The following is a 22854-nucleotide window of genomic DNA, read 5'->3' as shown; positions in this document are numbered from 1 at the left end:
ACTAAAAAAAGGTTGGGCTCCTTTTTTTGACCATATGAGTATCTAAATTCTAAACCTCCAGTTTTTTTAAAACAAAATTAATATGTATTGCACAAACTGAGAAAAAGATTCTCAACAGGCATGACAAGAAAGCCAATTAATATTTTATTCTATATAAAAAGATTTCATACTCTTCCACAAAATAAATATATTTCTAAAAAATAAATGTATTTCTAAAAAATCTTTCCATTACTAGTAGCAGTATAACACAACTCTGAACATCCTTTTGCAGAAGCAGTTCAGTAATGTGTGTTTGTTTTCTTTACCCACCATCCATGTGTAGCAACACATCCCAGAAAATTATTTTGAATTTTTTTAATGTATTATAAGCACAACATTGGTGTTATTTCTAATTGTAGAGGAATCAAAACAAAAGGTGTTTCACAGCAGAGAATGATTAAGTTTATGTTTACTTGATGAAATTATATATTCAAAAATTTATACTAAAGGAAAATGCTGGCTTATGTTAAGTGGTCAAGCAGTATACAACTATTTTTTAATCTGGACAAGACTGAAGCAACGTACAAATGGTAATGGTTATCTAGGTGGTTCAACTGGATGGTTTTTCTTTGCAATTTTTATGTCTTCTAAGCTTTTTGTAGTGTTATAATGGTATTTTAAGAGTATTTTTGGTTTTTGGGGCGCCTGGGTGGCTCATTAGGTTGAGCATCTGCCTTTGGCTCAGGTCATGATCCCAGGGTTCTGGGATCGAGCTCCACATCGGGCTCCATGCTTAGCAGGGAGCCTGCTTCTCCCTCTCCCTCTGCCTGCCTGTCTGCCTACTTGTGATCTCTCTCTTTCTCTGTCAAAAAAAAAAAGAACATTTATGTTTTTTTGCTTGTAACACTTTGAGTACAGTTTTTTAATCAGATTTATTTGACAGATACGTATTTCATATTGTAGATTTTAATTGCAATTATATTAGCTTACAGTTTTTTTAAAGATTTATTCACTTATTTTAGAGAGAAAGAGATAGCACAAGTGGGAGGGTCAGAGGGAGAGGGAGATAGATTCTCAGCAGACTCTGTGCTGAGTGCAGAGTGCAACGTAGGGCTCGATCTCATGACCCCGAAATTGCAACCTGAGCTAAAACCAAGAGTCGGGCATTCAACTGACTGTGCCACCCAGGTGCCCCAAGAGTACAAGTTTTAAGGCCATTTTCTTTGTATTATATTTTATATTTTAAGCTAACTATAAATTTATTGAGGTAACATTTACAGTAATTCTTTGCTATTTGAATTTCCATTTTTTCTCCTCATGTCAGCATGACTAATTTTACTCTAAGGGTTATATTAAAACAAATGGAAAACAAGATAAAATAATTACATCATCATAATAATACTGTGTATTTGTGAGACTCTTTAAATTCATACTTTTCTCCTTTTAACAGTTTTACAAATTAAGTAGAGATGGCATTTCCAAGGTAATATAGGTAAAGAGAATCTCTAGCCTAGAGCAGTCTTTTGTTGTGCAGGGTCTTTGAGGGATCCAACAAACAACACTCCTTTTCTTTATTAAAATCTAGAGCCAGGTGATAAACAGAACAGTTGACAGGTAGAGAAACAGGCATCATCTTTATTCCTGATAAAAGCTAAATTGAAAGACTTACCTCCCCGCCCCTTGGTCTAGATGTTGGAACAGCCCCCTGGAGAAGTTTGAGTTGGCAGAGCTGGCACACTTGTCCAGGTTGCTGCATTTTACTCGTCCTTTCCAAGTGGAGAAGAAGTGAGAAAGACAGTTCTCCAGCTCAGGATCTTTGCTAGATTAGCACTACCCAATTAAGAAACATGCACCAGTTGTTGATAATTACTCGCCAGCCAGATATTTTCCTCTTTTTGTGGAGGGAACAGAAAGTGGTGGGACAAAATGCCAGACATGTTTAGGGAAAATTTCTCCTTAAGAAAACAAAGGAGTGGAAAGAAGGCTAATTTTTTTTTTTTTAATGAGAAATGAAATTTTGCATGTTATTTTTCATCTGAAGAATCAGAAACTTCTAAATTTTCTTTAACAGGGTTCAAATGTTAGACAATTTTTCTTTCTTTGGAATGCCATTTCTCTTTGAAAGTGAACAACTTTAAGGAATCTGTGGGGTATGCAACTCACATTTTAAAAGTAAATTCTCATTTTAGAAGCCTGCCTAAAGGAATACAGAACAGGGGTGCCTGGGTGGCTCAGTTGGTTAAGCGTCCAATTCTTGATTTTGGCTCAGGGCATCAGGGTTGTAAGATTGAGCCCTGTGTCAGGCTCACACGCTGGGCATGGAGCCTGCTTAATATTCTCTCTCTTCCTCCCCCTCTGCTCACCCATAAAAAAAACCAACAGAACAGTGGAGGTACAAACTTTTTTTTTTTAAGATTTTATTTATTTATTTGAGAGAGAGAATGAGATAGAATGAGCATGAGAGGGGGGAGGGTCAGAGGGAGAAGCAGACTCCCTGCTGAGCAGGGAGCCCGATGCGGGACTCAATCCCTGGCCTCCAGGACCATGACCTGAGCTGAAGGCAGTTGCTTAACGAACTGAGCCACCCAGGCACCCCGAGGTACAAACTTTTTTGACACATTGTGTACTTTCATATTTTATAGTACCACTTCATATACATATTCAAAAAATTATGGAAATGTGAAGTGTAAAATAAGCATAAATTATATATTCGGTGTAAATATGTGTAGACTTTATATTATCATTTTAGGTTGCCAATGCCATGAAAAACTCATTACCATTTGATGCTCCTGATTCTTCACAAGAAGGCCAGAAAGTACTTAAAGTGGAAGTCACTCCAACAGTGCCGAGGATTTCTCGGACAGCGATTACAACAGCTTCAATCCGTCGTCATAGATGGAGGAGAGAAGGTGAGTATAAAATTCCTATTGCTCATTCATGGATTCTAGCAAATTTATCACTGTTTCTATAGACTAGGTTAACACATGATATTTTGTACTCTATATAATTAAAATTATTTAGTTTTTAAATATAGCACTAGAAATGTGTTTAAATGCCTGAATTTATTTTGATAAAAATATTTTTTTATAAAGTAGAAAGATATTATTTAGACTGCTGTATGAATGTTAAAGCAAAAAATAAGATCAAGTTAATTTTTGTCTTTTTTTTGAACTAGTAATAAGAATAGGATGGGAAAAAAGGTGCATGTATGAGCACTGTGGGAAAAAATTATATAACTGACCAAACCAATGGTGAAATACAAGCTATCCATAAAAAAGTTGATTATTGTATTTTCAATTTTTATCTTTGCTTTTCCTTTTTTTGGAGGTGCTGAATCCAGCAGTATTTCATAGGCATATGGTACTTGAATAGTCAAGCTGTCTTGCCTGAAATATATTAATTGCCACTTTAATGATCCCTATTTTCCTGTGCTATTCATTTGCAAACCTCACATTGTTCATCTGCCGCCTTATGTGTGTGGATGCTGTGCACACACATGTAACTATATAAATAGTCTTTGTGTTTTTATCATATCCATATATACATTCTCTTATCTGCCTGGGTCAAAATGCTCAGAAAAGAATAGAGCAGCACAAAAGCACTAAAATTTTATATGTTGAATCCCAGATGGCTTTGACTTCTCAAACGAGGCTGACTCGAGTATTCCTGGCTCCCCGATCCAACACGGCTCCACTGACCTAGGGATCAAACGTGTTCAAGAGGGGGAGGTGCTGGTGCGCAGGACCCCTGAGCACGGCTCACCGGAGCCCAACTCAGCAGCAGCCACAACAGAGGGTAGGACAGAGATGAGGAGGCAGAAGTCAGTGAGGCAGTTGCTGGAGAAGGATCCTGGCTCTCTGTCCCCAAGCAGAACATCTTTTCATTCTAGTGTGTGTTTCCACTATCCCAGGGTGTATTAGCTCCTCCTTGCAAAGCACACCTCCCCATATGCCTAGCACCAGGTCAGGTACAATCTTTAGTTACCATTTGTGCTGGCCTAGAGTCTGCATTCTGTGTAATCAAAGAACAGCTTGGCATGGCTACTAACAAGGCAGGGGCCTCTCTCCAAAAGGTCTGCAAATGCTTGGGATTTTTTCATTACTGAGCATGTTTATTCTAATATTAGGAAAGGAAAAATGCACCCAATGGACATGAGCCTTTTAGTCAATATAAATTGATTTCATTTATATAATAATTTATTCCTTAAAAATATGTGAAGAAAATTTTAAAGCATAAATACGTTATCTTTGAGAAATATGATTAAAGTGGAGCTGGCCGATTTATCTCTAATTCCAGGTTGGTCAGTTAACAAGTATTTCTTACCTCTTTGACAGAGTAAACCAGTATTTATCACTTTTTATAATCTGTGGGTTATATTTGGGTCTTGGGTTACTTGGGTCTAACTAGTGAACTACTAGCCTCTTTCCTCTATAAATATGCTGTACTGGTCCACACTACATTTTATCATTTATTGTAAATAATCATTGTCTTCTGTAGCTCTCAGAGTTGAAATGTATTAGAGTTCAGGTATCCTAGTAGATCCTTGTTTCTACAATGTAGGTATCTCAAAATGAGAATTTTTTTACCCCCCAAATCACCACCACCACCACCACCACCACCACCACCACCACCACCACCACCACCTGTAAAAGAACACTTCTCTCCAATAGAAAACTGTTTATTTGCTGTTTTTACATGTGATGTCCATAGGAGTTGACTTTGTGAAAGAGGGAACTGTAGCCTAATAGTTTTTCATTTTTTAATGTATTGTTACTGTGGAACCTTTAAACTAATTAATAAAATACAGCAAATAGTTTTAAAATAGATTATATATTTTTACTTAAGACCAAACATGTATGAAGCAGTTACCTTACACCTTAAGGAAGTCTCTTGCTCTTTGGTGCATTAGAAATTTGAGCATGCTCAGTAAGAATCTAAATCTACCTTCTGCCCATTTGTTCACATTGACCTTAACTTCATTTATCAATGTTGCATGTGCATGATCTAGGGACCCAAAGGAGTTGGTGCTGTTTTACAGAGATCCTGTGAATGATGTAGCCTTCGCTTTTCATTGTCTATCTCTTTATGTTATCCCTGAGATAGTTAAAAGGCATAAAACATAAGTATGTGAATAGATGTCACACCCAGAGTTGGCCTAAATTGAATAACAGCCTGTTTCTCAACATTCCTGATGACTAAACGAGCCACTTGATATATCTACCACCATTGTTAGAATGTTGGATTATTTGTGCTAAATGTAGTACTGTGTTATGATAATTAAGACTTGATAAAATTCTAGAGTGTGGGATTAGGTTGAAACATTTCTTCCAGTTCATTAGAAGTCATACACTTTGAAAAAGGAACCAAAATAGTAGTTCTTTTAAAATATCCTATTAAGGGGTGCCTGGCTGTCTCAGTTGGTAGAGCATGCAACTCTTGATCTCGGGGTTGTGAGTTCAAGCCCCACATTGGGTGTAGAGATCACTTAAAAATAAAATCCTTAAAAAAATAAATAAAATATCTAATTTAATAGTAAAATATCACATTTTAATATCTCTTATCACTGGTAAAAATTTCAGTTTGTGAGCGTGGGGTATCACCACAAGGAAAGAGGAATAAGTTCCATCAGTGTGTTTGAAATTTCTCAAAAATTACTTTGACTTTTAATCTGGATTAATTGTATCATTAAATCAGTATTAGTAGGAGCCAAATTTATAAGGAAAGGCAGACTGAATAGAAAAGTTCATTAAAGGGGTGTGTGGTGGCTCAGTCGGTTGAGCACCTGACTCCTGATTTTGGCTCAGGTCATGATCTCAAGGTCCTGGGCACAAGCTCTGTATCAGGCTCCCCATTTAGTGGGGGGTCTGCTTGTCTCCCTCTCCTTCTGCCTCTCCCTCCACTTGCACTCTCTCTCTCTCAAATAAATAAGTCTTTATAAAGAATCAAAGTAAGTTCATTAAAGATCCTTTTTGGTTATCTTCCCTATAGATCATGAGAAGTAGTATCACCCAGGGAGAAAATTAGAAAGGAAAAAAGTTGATTCCTTAAGGATTTTTAAATAGAAGGAAGGAAATTACTAAAACCTGTGAAAAGTTTTAGTAAATCTGAAGTCAGCTGGAGCTTTTGTATTGACATTAATATGTGGCCTATTAAAAGAATTTTCTAGTATGATGGTTTTAAATCAGTTTACAGTTAAAATTATATTTGTTTTATGTTGAAATTGAAGGGAGAATATAAGCGCATCACCTACCCTTACCCTGATGGTCAAGTAACGTCTTGTTTGTGACTTTTAAAGTTGGATTTAAAATTATTGCTAACCTGAGGACATCGCCTGTATTTAAAGTATAGTCAGTGTCCCACTGTATTGAAACAACATTTCTTAGTATATAAAATATCAGTAGATTCTCTTGCATGGTGGCTTTTATGTTATCATCTCTTTTATGGCCATATTGCTTGGGCATCAGACCTGCATGAGGCAAGATTTAGACACTAGCACTAAGTCTCTCAGTCTCCTTTCCTCAGTATATATAGATCTATATCTGATGATACATTTCTATTCACTCCAGTTTTATATTACTGATACCAATTGTGGACCAGTAAATATCTTTTCTTGGGCATTTCGGAGTTCTTTATAGTAACTGTAAATTGCTAAGATGATACCATATGAATATAATTTAAAGTTTCATTTTGAGTTACATTATATACTATTTTGAAGAAGGGGTTGAGAGAAGTGGTGTCAGCTGCATTTTCATATGGCTTTGCATGATGGTTGAAGATTATTAAACTGCTAGATGTAATAACATGCATTTTGCTTTAAAGATAGCCTATTTCATTCTTCTTTTGAAGCAAGGAAATAACTAATCCATATGAGAAAATATATCTAAGAAAATATTTTTTATTTTTCCAAGTACTATGTCAAATAAAGATTGTGTTTAAATATTTTATGTATATTTTACTTAGATAACCTGTATCTCAAAGTAATATTTGTTTAGAAATTCTTTCCTAATATTTTACCTTAACTGTAATGTTGATATCTGTATGTAGATTCAGATTAAACTTTCATGCAGTCTGGCAAACATCCATAATAATGTAGCAAACTTTCATTTGAAACTTTCGTTTCAAAAGAAGCAAATATATTACTTTCCGAGAGAGTTGATCATACTTTCAGTAAGAGAATTAGGCTTTCTGGAAAACTCAAATTGAATATATTAGATAAGCTTTTCCCCATCTAACAAAAATCCCAAGATAAGGATTATCTCATTAACTGCAGTTTCTGCAGAAAACATAATGGGACATCGTAGTATTTTGTGATTATGACAATAATACATCTCAAGATGAAAAATCTAAATTATTACAGCTACATAATATAGAGAGTAAAAATCCTTCTTAATTATCCCTACTAGTTACTTTCTGATAATCAAATGTTTTCTTCACATTAATTGGTCAAGAAAATACGGAAACCAGTGAGTAGATATCCCCATAAGACAAAATATAAGTATGAAATTACTGGAAACAATGTACAGTTTTTTGAGTAAGAAAATAAAGTAATTCCACGTTAAACGTTTTAAAGCCATGTAGAAGCACTTAGCTGTTGAGTTAATGTAAAATTGTACTGCCCTTAAAAAGGGTTTGGCTTGTAGGGATAATGAATTTGGCATTATTCTGGGTGACTGCAATCAGAAGGGAGTCTCTTTTGTACAGTCTGTTTTATGGTGGGCTAAGGAAGATATGAGGAAAAATTTTTGATTTTTTTTTTTAAACAGATATGATCACCTCAAATAGACAAGGGTATATTATAAAGATTTGTAATGAAATGTATTTTACCTAAAGTTGTTTTATAGGCCTAAATATTGAGATACTAAGTTTGTTTGTGGATAGTCTTACAGAAGCTGGACTAATGAAAGCTGAACGAACACAGTGAATAACATATTAGAATTCTGTGTAGATTAAGCTTTCTTCCCCTAAATTACTTAGGGGAAGCGTTGACAACAGGGCCATTGCCAAACTGCAGCAAACATTACCCAAGAGATAAGGTCAGTTGAGTTTTTATTCACAGTTCCTTCTTTTTTAATTTAGCTATTGCTGAGTCTGTCTGATTTGTTTTTTAGGTGCTGAGGGTGTAAATGGAGAAGAGTCGGTAAACCTAAATGATGCAGATGAAGGATTTTCATCAGGGGCTTCCCTCAGCAGTCAGCCAATTGGGACCAAACCATCCTCCTCTTCTCAGAGGGGAAGCTTAAGGAAAGTAGCAACTGGGCGTTCAGCTAAGGATAAAGAAACAGCCTCTGTCATCAAATCCAGTGAGAGCCCTCGAGATTCAGTCATTCGCAGGCAGTATGTACAGCAACCAACTGATCTTAGTGTAGATTCAATTGAGCTGACACCGATGAAGAAACACCTGAGCCTGCCTGCTGGCCAGGTGGTGCCAAAAACCAATAGTATAAGTCTAATCCGGACAGCCAGTGCTTCCTCAAGCAAATCATTTGACTATGTAAATGGCAGTCAAGCAAGTACCAGCATTGGGGTTGGCACTGAGGGAGTTACTAATTTAGCAGCTAACAATGTTAATCGATACTCAACTATCAGTCTACAGGAAGACCGGCTAGGTCAAGCTGGAGAAGGTAAAGAGCTCCTCAGCCCAGGAGCTCCCTTAACCAAGCAGTCTCGATCCCCAAGTTTCAATATGCAGCTAATATCCCAGGTGTAGTTCTGACATCCTCTCTCATCTTTCTGCTTACCCTTTAAACTGAACATTTCATTGTATAAGAAGACACTTCATCCCACATTGTGAAAATATTGGTCATCGTAATCAGATTTGATTTAGTTTAGGTATCTTCATACTGTATTTTGTATGGAAACAGCAATAAGGTTTTCTTTTTCCTCCTTCCTATATCTTCTCTTCACCTTATTCCTTGTAAATGTGTTTGTGAAGCAGTATAAAATGTATGCATTTTCCATGCCTTCCTTTCTCCTTGGGTGATGTGCAATCCGTCGTAGGCTGATCGGTCCCATTTCAACACTGTGAGACTGGGGATATGTTAGAGGAAATGGTGTATATGATCCCTATGAAATGATTCTTTGGCTTTTGTTTTTTTAAAAAAAAAAAAAACGGGTTTGTTCTCATAATCTATAAAACTATGGAGATTACTGGATCATATTTTTTTCTCTTTTAACCAGGAGTGCCTCAGAGATTCTGCTATGACTTTGGACTTCTCTGAGTCTGTGCAATCATTTTCTTGAGAAGCATGGGGGAAGGTGGTAGACTGCTGCACTTTTCCATTAAAATAGGGTGGTTCTTTTCCCCCCCATCTCCTTTATTTCAAGGACACAAATGTTCAGTTACTGAGGCATTTAAATCAAGTTGTGGCCCCCTCCTTTGGAGGGCAGGGCTCAGAGTTGTTTGTGTAATTGATAATGCACTTTCTCAATGGCTCTACAGTCATTATTAACATGTCTTCCCTCCTCCCCACAAGGACATAGGTCATTTCTGTCCTTAAAGTTTAAACAACTAACAAATCAGAGAATCCAAGGGGCATGTTCTATTTCCCAGGAATGATCGACACTTTGGTGCTGGGGTTTTGTGGGGGGGGGAGGGGGCGGTTTTTGTTTAGCTTGTGTGGGACTGTGTGTGTGAGGGGAAGTTTTGATAGGTTTTTTTCTTTTCCTTTGTGAGCTGATGATGACTGAAGTAGAACAAGTACGTCTTCAGGTAAAGAGAGGGATTTCTCAACCCAGTTTCTGTGATGTTAGACTATTGGAGAAACCCTTTCAGCTGCTTTCTAGATGTACCTAAATTCAGTCAGATATTTTGGATTAAGAAACCTGAAGTCCTGATAGATCATATACTCCAAGGAAATACATCAGGGACAGATAATTGGCTGAAAACACTGATGCTTCAACATGACACATTTTTATAGAACATTTCTACCAGGGGGTACTGACTTGATTTCTCCTACAAGGACCACACTGCCTTTGTGTTTAATGTAATGCAATTTGTGTACCTTCTAATCATATATCTGCAAAAGTTTCTCATTTTTATAAAACTCTGAAATCATGCCAGTAAGCTAGATGTTGAATGTATGTGAGTAGCATTTGGTAACTGCTAAGAGGCTACAAAAACGCATTATTAGTAAAAAAAATTTTTTTAGTTCTGATTTGGTTGGGTAAGATTTCAGTATAAGTTCTTTTGGGTCTCAGGCTCTAATGCTTGATTGAAAAAAAAGAAAATATATTAGTTTTTGGAAATCAGTGTATTGTGACTTGAACTGCTATGCGTTATCCTTCCACAAAATACATCAGAGATATTAGTACTTTGTACATTTAGACATTTTTATTTTATTGTGAAAGAAAAATATACTGAATTTATAGAAAGCAAGTATTCTAATTAACAAAGTTTAAAATATTATCTCTATCAATTAAAATCACAATAGATTTTGATAAATAAAGTAACCAGAAAAATGCCTCTTGTTTTTTTCCACATCTGAAAACCTCCCCACTCCTCCTCTTATTTTATTGTAAGAGGGTTTGTTTTGTTTTGGAGGGGATTTTCTTTAGAATCTTTATAAGAACAATGAGATGCTTGTTTGAATTTGGTGGTCTGTAACACTTCTCAGCTCATAGAAAATGGAAAACTAGAACCTGAACTGGTACAACTAGTACTACTACTAGAACATTGCCAAAGTCTGGGATAAAAGTAAAAGTTTATAAATAGAAATGTATTGGGTGTGCGTGTGTGGTGTGTATATGTATATATCACAAAGACATATGTTAGATGTCCCTTTTAATTTAAGGGATGTCAGATAAATGAGTTTGAAAGCAGCCAAAATAAATGAGGTCTAGAGATCTATAACATACCAAGGAAAGCAAAGTTTCAGGTAGGAAAAGAAAAGAGCATTGTTCTTACCAAGGGATAAAATCTTGGCCATGGCTGGAGGTCATTCACTTTATGGCAGAAATGCCTGGTTCATTTAGGAGGCTGGCAGGTTGTTTTGAATTCAACAGGTTGTGTGTTTATTGGCATTTAAATCTAGCATGACTTAGTTAAAGCACACACAAAACCCAAAAAAAACCCCAAATAATACCAAATTACAGCAAAAGCTGTAATAAATATAATAAATCTCCCTTTTGTTAAAAATCTTGAAAAGTTGGTTTTGGAAGTTAGAGGATTTCATTTATCTGTGTGTATATACATACATATTCTGTATGTATACATACCCATTAATGTTTCATAACCCTGTAACATTTTGTTCTTTTAAGTTATGTGTTTTGGCCTTAATGAAGAAACATTTCATTTAGCTCAAACTGTGCATTCAGGGTCTTAGAACAGATTTCCTGTGCAAGATATAATTAAAATTTAGCTTAATAAATCATAAGTCAAATTTTCTAAGAGATTTTTTAATATTTATTTGCATTATTGTCATTTAATTCAAAATAGTTTTCAGATATACAACAGCTGTTACAAATATATACCAGCAATATTCATACTTTATTCTTTAACAACCTGTTGTTTTATACTTATTACCTTTCATAAGAAAAGGTCTTTCCCTCTGGAAAAGCTCATTACAGAGAAAATATTTGTTTTCTATAATAAATCAATTGGATTGATGCCATCTATGCCAGGTTGGATTAAGAAATACAAAGAAATATCTGAAGCGTTTGGTAACTCTTCTCTATTATATTAATTTTAAATTATGTTACTAGAAATCAACCTAAAATGTAGAGTGTGAAAAGCTAACTTAGCAGTAAGATTTTTAAATATAAAAATATTTTGAGAAGCTGGAGGGAGAAGTGTATAATTTAAAATCCTGACCTCTGCCACCACTCTTATTCTCCCAGTTACTCTTCTGTGCCTGTTTATTATAGAGTCAGAATTTTTGTGCTAGACAAGACCCTATAAATAATCTAGCTAGTCACGCAGTGCCCCCTCCCCAAATATCTATCCTCAGGAAACTGAGGCTCAAAAGGTTGTGACATGATCAAAGTCACATAACTAAGAAGCAGAGCCAGAATATAACTCCTGTCTCCCGTCAAATGCATATTAACACCCCACTGCCTCCCTGTACTCATACTATGGTAAATGTGGTACGTAACACTCTCCATTTCTGCAGTTTCTTTACAGTTCTGGTCTAGTAGTTGGTGAATACAGCACATTAAAAAAAGTACTTAATCCAGAAAAAATGTAGAGTAATAAACATAGATGGGGAAGTGTTGGAAATGTAGGTATCTATACCACAGATGTAAGGATAGATACATTTTTCTTATTCTAATTTATGCCTTACTATTTTCTGCCACATAACAGTTGTATGCTGCCATTTTGTAGTTGATTATATTTCTGGGGATTTATTTAAATGCAAAAATAAACCCAAAGAAATGGCTTTGATCAGTGTTTCTAGCTATTTTAAAGTAACTGAATCCGCCAGCTTTCACAGTCACCTAGGTAGCAAGTTAATTGTGTTGCACAATGGAGTATTTGCAAAGTAAAGATTAAATAAATTTTATTCCATTGATTTCTAATGTTGAAAAAAATTGAACCTTACTTGTGCTTTAGAATAGATAGATAACAAGCAATATTTCCTTATGTGGTTGATAACAGTTTATAGAGTAAAGCTTTGATTCCATAATGGAATGGTGACCATTATGTCATTTAAAGTGTATATACCATATAAAATGTCTTAAATGCGGTAGTCTCAGCTATATAAGCTCAATATTTCCAATGTATATTCTCAAATTCCACTTAGTAGCTTTAAATTAATTGTAACTATTTATTAGACACTGGAATACTGAGAATATTTCTTTCAGAATTTTTTTTTGCACTATTTTTGTGAGTATTTTAATGAAGTGGGGTGTTTCTGCTACCTCACTTTGTGAGGTTTCTATGGGTCCATTTTTGAGTACTTTAGTTGACAATCAGTTGTCTTATTTAATTCTCTGCATGTTCATTTGTAAATTTAAAAAATTAGTATCTGTTGTTAGGGGGTAGTATACTGTTTATATAAACACTGGCAAGGAGGAGCTCTCCATTTCTGATATTGGATTACAAAGTAAGTTTTTGTTTTAATCAGTATTTCAGTTATGTATTTGTTTTTCAGGTTAAAAATGTTTAATAGGTCATACCAGTGGTCAGAAAATCTAAGAATTTTAGAGCAACTTTTCTATACTATGGCTGTATTAAAGTCTGAATATGAAACTTTTTATCTTTGAAATTGAATGATTATTGTCATGTTTCAAACCACTAAGTTGGTTGAGACACTTATTTGTAATACTTTAATTTTTTTAAAGTGCTTTCTAGAAACAAGTTATTTGAAAACCTACTAGAAATTGATAAACTCTCAAAAATTAGAATATTTGCCAGGTTATAAGATGGAATGCAGTGTAAAATTGTTAACAGTGCTAATAAAGTCATGAGTCCCCAGACTGGTACAATTTTCCATTTCCAGGGTGGTCATGTTGATACTATAAGGCATAGATTTTAGTATTACCTGCATTGTGTGTGTACCTAATGGGTATATCATATTGGCACTGAATATACATAGGATAGTAATATTCATAATGTCAACCAATGTGCACTTAAACTATATTAGATTTTTGGCAGTGCCAGAAATCTGTATGGTGATCCTGCCATTAGAATTAGAGGAGTCCTCATCACCCAACCTTCCCCTACCCGTGTAGGCACATTGCTTCTAAACCTGTCCACACAACTACAGACTTTTGGAAACTTCAATCGCTTCAGTATTTCTTAACCACTAGTCACATGAGAAATATACACAAGAGCAAACAGAAGTTAGCAGAAAGCTGGGAATGATGTGAAATAACTGGCAGCATAGTACAGAAATGTAGGTTCTATGTTTTACTTTGGATCTTGAGAAAATGTTTACAATTTAAGGCACATTCATATGTCTGCTATTATGCTATTAAAGATTTTACAAAAAGATAGAATTAAGTGTAGCTTACAGTATATATGAGTCTTTTTTTTTATAATTGTGTATCTGGAGGTAGGTTCAATAAGGAAATTTTTATTTTGAAAGAGAAATGAATTGGACAATCCATCTGCAACTACAGAATTGATATCAAACTGGTTTGCTGTATTTGAGTGTCAACAGGTCAGTGTTAATTGTATCAGAGGAAATTCTTTACAACTTTGTTGATTATAAAATTTACCAAAGAAAATGTCTCAACCAAATAGAATTTTTAAAGTTCCTAACTGTGAAGGAATGAGGTCCCTTTACCATAAAGAATTGCTTTCTAGCCCTGGGGGAAATAAATACTATAAGATTCTTTGATCTGCAACATAGGTATACAGTTCCTACAGGATTCCATTTGAGGTTTTCTTATGTCAACATTTTACACCTCCAACAAAAGTACCAGTTAAGAAGGCCAAATATTATTCCTTAATGGCACATTTTCATGTCTCCTTAACTCAAATTAAGGATTCTACTTCTCAGTATTGAATAAAAAAGAGGGGAAACTCCTAAAATTGGTATATTGTATGATATCATGGATTTTTAAAAAATAAAATTGAGGGGGGTGTTATGGAAATGCACCTCTTAAGTAATGGCAATTATTTCCAGTAAGTATGATATTGGCTAAAATGGTATGTTTTAATATAATTTATGTACATGATTACTCTGGGTATTTTTTTCTTTGCAGAAAACAGCTAAAATACTCATTTTTTAAATGTATAGACCAATAAAATCTAATGGATTTACTTTAACGATTTCTTTGGGAAAAACACAAAATGTATATTAACTAATGTTGCAAACAGGTTTTGTGTATTTTTTTTCATATCAGGTGGTAGTTAAAAGGTAATGAATATATTGATCAGCTATCTTGGAAAGAGAAGATTGGCTAACAATTAACTAATGTAGGTTTTGGATTTTTTTTTTTTTTTTAAGTTTTATCATCCAGACTGAATTGAGAGATAAGCTCAATGTTCCATGTGTTGTTTAAAAATATTTGTGGGGTGCCTGGCTGGCTCGGTCCTTAGAGCATGCGACTCTTGTATGTTGTAAGTTCGAACCCCATGTTGGGTGTAGAGATTACTTAAAATCTATTAAAAAATGAATAAATAAATATTTGTAATAAGTTCAGCTACTTTACAGTGAATCTTTTTGATTCTCATTCTAAAACTTATGCTGACTTTTATATTCATTGTAACTGGTTAAGAGAAATCTTTTTTTTTGGTGCAAAGATTATTTTCCCATTATTTTTCTCATTAATAATTTGGCTCTTCTTAGTTACAATTTCTGACGGTTTTTGTTATAGCATTATGTAGTCTGATCTCTGTTACAGGTAAACAGGAGATAGCCCACTTTCACATGTTTGCTTCATAAAAGGATATGGAATGTATAGATCAGCTCTTTTTTTTTAGACCAGCATCAACCTGCAGCTTGGTATAAATTTCCCAAGTATTCAGAGAATCGTGCTGGTGAAAATTTAAATAGGATAGGCATGAAGAAAATATTCCTATTGACTGACGTCCCTTCAACTTAGGACTAGTGAAAACTTTCATTTTTTCAGAGCTGAAGAAAAAAACGCACATTTAAGATCATATTTATTGGTGCATGTAAGCCATTATCTTAACTGTCTTACTGAATTGGTTAATGCTGTTGATTGTTGAAATGTGAAACATAGTCACTGTTGACCTTGTAAATATCTGCCAGAGATGAAAAACTATTTTAATTTATTGTAAATAAAGATGTATAAAATTCATTATCAGTCTGCAATGCAGAAACATATCTAAGATGTTAAATATTGTGTTTCTTGAGAGTTGTGTAATTTTCCCCTAGATGTATCTAGTTACATTAAGAATGTAAATTTTCTTTTGTACAGTATAAAAATACAGCTTTATTTGGCTTTTGACTGGATTCCCTTCAGTTAATTTTATATCTTACCTAAATTTTATACAGCCCTTCGTTGTATTTTTTTTTCAAAGCATGCCATTTTACTTATGTATGTCTGAACTTTTTATTTACAGGAACCCTATTAAGGCAATCATAGAACTAATTAAAGCTGTATATAAAATTACACATACTACCATAAAATAATAAATAACATGAAGGCAGAAGTGAAATTAATACATAAAATATGTGCCATACGTTTCTGTATGTTACTGTTGAGATACAAATTTATCTCTGAACTTTAAAACAGCCAAATGTAAAGAGATTAATTACATGACCTTCAGAATCCTTAATATAAAACAAATCAGTTTCTCAGGTGAAGCACAACTGTTTCTAAAACTGAAATGTTAGAAAATTTTCTCTCCTAAGGTCCTTATAAAGAGGAGCCAGCATTACTACTGTCATTTACACTCTCTTCAGCAATGGATGAAAGTGCCTGTTTCCCTGTACTCTTACCAGTAGTTAGTTCTCTAGTCAGTAAACTTTTTGGTCTTTCCCACATTGTGTTTTCTAAAGATATACTTTAGTCTTCTCTTAGAATATGGGTTGAATGAAGACCGTAGCCCCAGGCCCTCTTTTCTTTTCTTTACATGTACTTTCTAGAAAAGTCTCAGGCCTTCCCCCGCCCCCATAGCTATTATTCCTTTTTATGGACCAAGGCTTTATTCTCCCTTTTATTTCAGATCCAAGCAATATAAAATGCATTTTTTAAAAATTTTATTATGTTGTTAATCACCATACCTTACATCATTAGTTTTTGATGTAGTGTTCCATGATTCATTGTTTGCGTATAACACCCAGTGCTCCATTCAATATGTGTCCTCTTTAATACCCATCACCAGGCTAACCCATCCCCCCCACCCCCCTCCCCTAGAACCCTCAGTTTGTTTCTCAGAGTCATGCATTTTTTAAAATATCTTTTTATTATGTCTTGATCCAAAATTGCTGATAAAGATTAGCAGTTCCAGAAGAGAATGGCTTAAGGCAACTCATGAAGCCTGGCTTAATTTGTTTTTGCCTTGACTCTGGATGTGCATTAGTTAGGATGAGATTCACCAGTTTGAATTTTTTGAAGTTTCCATTTTTTCCTTTTATTAAAAATGTAATATTTGTTCATTTTGAAAACCTTAGAAAATAGAGGGCAAATACAAAGGGAAAATCCACTTTAAGGTATTGTAATAAAATAGTAAATATTAAGATAGTAGAGACACTGTCCTGCTAACATATACAACTGTGGTCAAGGTCACAATTTATGGTCCAGAGAGTCGTCTTTATCTGAATTAAACAATAACATTTACTGGGTTCTAGGACATCCCAAGCACCATTCTAACCACTTTATGCAATAGTTCAATAATACAGTAGTCTCCGATAAGTACCATTATTCTCCTTTTATAAGAAAAGGAAGGTTCATCTGTCTAAGGTCACAGAGCTATTATCTTAACTGTCTTACTGTAAGTGGTACAGCTAGGATTGAACCAAACACTCAGGCTCATGCACTTGTGCACTCAACTATCATAAGATGCTGTTTCATACAGTATTGATTATTCTCAACTACTGGTAAACGTGTCCTATCCCCACAAGGCCAAGTATAGGGGATGGGAAGGAAGGGGAGATTGGATCTCAGTACAGCTAGATTACTAATAGGCAAATTAAACCCATGAAAGATAAGCCCTAATAACCTAGGAATGCACAATTATAAATTATCTCCATGTATGGTTCCAATTGTGTACTATCCTTAATTGTGTACCATTCTCAAGAGAAAAAACATAGTCTTTCTGTGGTTTATATGAGGAACCTAAGTTGAGAAAACCTGGTTTAGAGTATAGTAAAGCAGAGAAAGCTCTCAGAAAAGTTAAAAATATTTTACTGACCCTTACCCCCATCCCTCCCCTGCAAAAAATGTTGCCAGGTAGCTTGGGAGGAAATCAGAATTTTGTTGGACTGACTTATGATTTAATATTGTTTTGAACAACACAGGAGAGGGTACAAATACAGTCGTCTGTGTTTAGGGTTTCTAAAGGTCTAAATCTGGCCCTGGGTCCTAATCCAAATAAGATGGATAATAGTCCGAAGTTAAAGCCCTAGTTTTCTTCAAATGTTACATCATAAAGGGGTGGGGCTTGGGGCGCCTGGGTGGCTCAGTCGTTAAACGTCTGCCTTCAGCTCAGGTAATGATCCCAGGGTCCTGGGATCGAGCCCCGCATCGGGCTCCCTGCTCAGCAGGAAGCCTGCTTCTCCCTCTCCCACTCTCCCTACTTGTGTTCCCTCTCTCGCTGTCTCTCTCTGTCAAATAAATAAATTCTTAAAAAAAAGGGGGGTCTCACTTCTATAACTCTTGAAGGACCAGTCAGTTTTGGCACTTTAACAATGCTTTTTTAATACACATTAGGAATGAAAACAATTATTTTATGGCCAGGTCATGCTACCCAATACAAGCTTAAGTTCTGAATCGTATAATTTAAAAAGCAATTCAAAAATATTTTTTATTCTCTCCAATCAATATTCAGCAGGAAATATCCCCATTTCCTCAAAGAAAATCAATTTTAAGAAATCTATAGAAATTTGGGGCACCTGGGTGGCTCAGTCAGTTGAGCGTCTGCCTTTGGTTTGGGTTGTGGTCCCAGGGTCCTGGGATCAAGCCCCACGTTGGGCTCCCTGCTCAGTGGGGAGCCCGCTTCTCCCTCTCCCTCTGTCCCCCGGCTTGTGCTCTCTCTCTCTCTCACTATCTCAAATAAATAAAATCTAATAAAAAAATCAATAGAAATTTACTAACAACTATTATAAATAATGGCTTTATGTACACAGCAAAACTTTCTGTATTGCAGATTATATTCTAAGGCTCATTTCCGAAAGTTTAAATTATTATGTATTTTTTAAGGAGAAGCTGCCAAATCTTTCATTACTAATTTGTGCCTTATTTTTTTAAAAAGATTTTATTTATTTATTTTGATAAATAAGGGGGAGTGGGAGAGGGAGAAGCAGGCTTCCCGCTGAGCAGATAGCCTGATGCAGGGCTCAATCCCAGGACCCTGGGATCATGACCTGAGCTGAAGGCAGATGCTTAACGACTGAGCCACCCAGGCGCCCCTACTTTGTGCCTTATGAGGGCCTCATCATCCCTGGTATGAGAAAATCCTGGAGATAAAATAGGATTTCACTACTGTATTCTCTTTTTTTCCTAAGTGTTCAGATAGAAGTAATTACTTTCTCCTGAGCAAGATTGAAATCAAATTGGTATCTTAAAACCTCTGGGTAGATATTATTTGCTGAGGCATTTGCCACTGCCATTCTAGACCTATCATACCCTTAGCAAGTATGTGTTTTATGCATAGCATCTAGGTGATTTCACATTTGACAAAAATTTTCATTCTCCCTAGCTCGGTGGTTCTCAACCCTAGTTGCACGTTAAAATCATCTGGGACATTGCTTATGACCATATTCATAGGCCACATTCACGCTCTCTGGGATTGGGATCTAGCAGTTTTATCACCTCCCCAGGTAATTTTCATGTGCAATCAGCACTGAAAACTCTCTTTAATCCTATAACAATCATTTGCATTCATAGTTAAGCTTTCCTCTTCCACCCAGAACCACTGACTCAAGAATTTTTCCCCCAGAGAAATATATAAAACAGTAAATGCCAATATAAGAAAGAGATTAATCCAATGTGTGTGTGTGTATAACTTGTCCATATCAATGCTACACTCCACCTTTTCTATTCCCTTACTCAGTTCACTGAACACTATAGGCATCAATACAACTTCACTAGCCCCAACCTTAAGCCCCCAACACTTTGAGGTCCTTCTATTTCTTGGCCTGCTTGCTTTCTCATTCCCTTCAGCTTCTGTTCCAAAGCTTCTTTACTTTAAGTACTACTTTCTCAGGAGCCTCAGCTCTTACTTCATCAAAGGCAGGCCATAATGCTAGAAGGTTTTAATTTCCTGTTTTCTCCCACTTCAAAGAACAACTGTATCTACAACTATGCACATCTACTGGCTGCCTGTCTCAGAAGATGAGGTAACTCACTTCATTTCTTATTTTATTCATCATCCTAAGGCAAATTCTTTTTTTCTCCCTTTGGCTTTAATCTCTACACTGATGACCCCTGGATCTCTATCCATCTCTTGAATGAATTTCAAACTCTTATATCCACTGTTTGCAGGATAATTTGATGTCTCTCTTTCAAAGGGATTTCAAAGTAAAGATGCCTCAAGCTAAACTCTTTCCCTCTATCTGTAATCTTTCACAGCACCCTGGGGAGCTGATACCCAGACAACCTTGCCGGAAACCTGGGACTTATATTTTCCTTCTTCCTTACCTCTATATCCAGTTTCCAAATCCTGCTGACTTTGCCTTTTTTTTTTTCAAATTCATCCTTTCCTTTCCAGTTTTATTACTACAGTTCAAACTCCTGTCTTCATCTTCATATCCAGACTGCTTTGAAAGCTTCCTAACTAGACCCCTGCTCCTCTCAAATTTACCTTCATTGGTGATTAATATAAAACACCCATCAGTCCCTGGTTACAATTATTCAATGGTTCCATCATAGAGATAAATTCTGTTCTTCAGCCTCAGACTTCCCCATTCCATCTCCTATCATTCTTAACTTTTACTTAAGGTTTAAATGAACACCAAACTGCTTTGTACTACCACACCCAGTTCGTAATACCATACTCTCTTCCTGAAATCCCTTTTCCACCCCTATTCTCTATCATCTGTAGTTGGATAAGCTTTTCCTCTGCTGCCCTTCCTCTGCTTAGCTAAGCTGAACTAAGTGGTCATTGTCCTAGTAGATCTCTGCAAATTCTATCCTTGCACTTAAACCTTATTGTAATGAAATTACCTGATTCTTTCTACCCAACAAGAATCTAAGTTCCTGGGGCACCTGGGTGGCTCAGTTGTTAAGCGTCTACTTTCTGCTCAGGTCATGATCCTGGGGTCCTAGGATAGAGCCCCACATCGGGAGGCTCCCTGCTTAGCGGGAGGCCAGCTTCTCCCTCTCCCATTCCTCCTGCTTGTGTTCCTGCTCTCGCTCTCTGTGTCATATAAATAAAATCTTTTAAAAAAGTCCCTTAATGGTAAGGGACATATCTGGGCACTATGTTCCTGATACAGGTAGGTGCTCAAAGTTAACTGAATAAATTAAACTATACAAAGAAAATGAGGGGCGCCTAGGTGGCTCAGTCGCTTAAGCGTCTGTCTTCAGCTCAGATCATGATCCTGGAGTCCTGGGATAAAGCCCTGCTCTTTGGGGAGACTGCTTCTCCCTCTCCCTCTGCCTGATGCTCCCCCTGCTTGTTTTCTCTCTGTCAAATAAATAAATAAATCTTTAAAAAAAAAAAAAAGAAAGAAAAAGACTAAGAGAAATGGGAGCCCCCCCCAGCTCCTTCCCTCTATTTTCCACAAATATAACATAAAAACAAAACCCACCACTCAAACCAAAGCCTCTGAGTCTATGGACTTTTGTGTAGATCTGAAGAGGAGATGGAAGATTTTACATCATAGAAACATATTAGTTAAATATTCAGTATTCCTAGATCTTCACATTTTTAAGAACTTCTCAAGCACTTCATTGATGTTGACTATGTTCGTTCGTCTTTTTTCTACTCACCCTTCCCCAGATTATTTCCAATGTAGAGAAAATTACCTTTATCCTTTGTTTTCTTAAATTCTGCCAACCAAAATGGAATATTGAGGTATCCAGGCTATCATCATTTCTCTTTCTCAAGTGGATTTCCTAAACATCTTCCAAAATGGTGATTCCATCTCTTCCTTCCTTATGCTGCCACTCTTACCTCCTTTATCCAGAGTGATCTTTTAGTACAACTCTGACTAGTGCACCAAGAGCCGAACTAGCCCTCAAAACAACAGACCCAACTTTGGCACTTGCCTCTTGGCCCTTTATGCACCTGCTATATTTATTTGGGCTTTCTACCTGGAAAATTTTACCCTTCCTCTTTGGCTGGCTTAAATCTACTCAACTCTCAGTTTAAACATCTCTTCCTTCAAGGAAATTGTTCCTGACTTCTGTCCTTTAGATACTTCTGCCACGTGGTCCAATAAACACTGAACTTCTCATATGGTAGGATTTTTCTCAGTCTTGTCTGTTCAATATCTTCCCCTATAGCATCTACTGTGACAGCAGAGATCGTGTTTGTCTTACTCAATGGTTTATCATTATTTGGTACACAGGGAATTCTGTAGTGTTGTTTTGAATAAATGAATCCAAACGAAATAGTATTCTGTTGGTGGGTAATACTGTATCCTAGTAGGTTCGATCCTTTTCTTCATTAGCTCTTTGTACATCTATTCATTCTATCTTAGTCTCTCCATCCCCTTAGCAGTCTGATCCCATTTCCATATTCTCTTGTTTCCAGAGAGGAATGTCTCCCTTCTCCCCTACTCCAAACCCTTGAGATGTATGGAATCCTACCTTTCACCCCAAAGAGGTGAAATAAAGTTTAAAAAGCAAAACACAGGGGCGCCTGCGTGGTTCAGTTAGTTAAGCGTCTGCTTCGGCTCAGGTCATGCTCTCGGGGTCCTGGGATCAACTCCCGCATGGGGCTCCCTGCTTAGCGGGGAGCCTGCTTCTCCCTCTTCCACTCCCCCTGCTTGTGCTCTCTGTCAAATAAATAAAAAAATAAAAAAAACACAAACGCAGATTCATTCCCATTATCTTTTTCCTCAAAAGAAGGTGTCTAGAGAAACTAATCAAGACTTCTAAGATTACCTTAACACACACCTACTACACCGCTGCAAATTTCCCCAAGTGTAACCAACACTTCCTTCCCCCTTCCCCGGAAACGGAAAGAGGACAGGAAAGGCCCAGAACTCAGGGTTTAGGGATTCGTTTCCCTCAGGTCTCTTGATGGGCGGGGCCGACAGCCGGAGACCGACTGGCGGGCAGCGACGTCGCTCTCGGCTGACTCCGCTTTCTATTGGCTTTTCTGGACTCCGCCCCCTGAGCAGGGCGGGAGAT

General features: G+C 36.3%; 1 protein-coding gene across 13 annotated transcripts in view; it reads left to right on the top strand.

The window, feature by feature from the left end:
* Positions 1–15842, top strand: part of FAM126B (family with sequence similarity 126 member B) — an 83393-nt gene extending 67551 nt beyond the window's left edge. For 12 of the 13 annotated variants that reach the window (XM_027590780.2, XM_027590775.2, XM_027590779.2 and 9 more), the window contains 3 exons: positions 2729–2888; positions 3607–3774; positions 8088–15842. In XM_027590780.2, the coding sequence (XP_027446581.1) occupies positions 2729–2888; positions 3607–3774; positions 8088–8686 (927 nt within the window). In that variant the 3' untranslated portion in view covers positions 8687–15842. The remainder of the gene's footprint in view (positions 1–2728; positions 2889–3606; positions 3775–8087) is intronic. The other variant, XM_027590785.2, reaches the window with a different exon arrangement.
* Positions 15843–22854: the final 7012 nt, after the last annotated feature.

Source organism: Zalophus californianus, chromosome 3, assembly GCF_009762305.2.
Source record: "Zalophus californianus isolate mZalCal1 chromosome 3, mZalCal1.pri.v2, whole genome shotgun sequence".
Lineage (NCBI taxonomy): Eukaryota > Metazoa > Chordata > Mammalia > Carnivora > Otariidae > Zalophus > Zalophus californianus.
The sequence above is the reverse complement of the archived record's forward strand: the minus strand, read 5'-3'. Positions and strand labels throughout refer to the sequence as shown.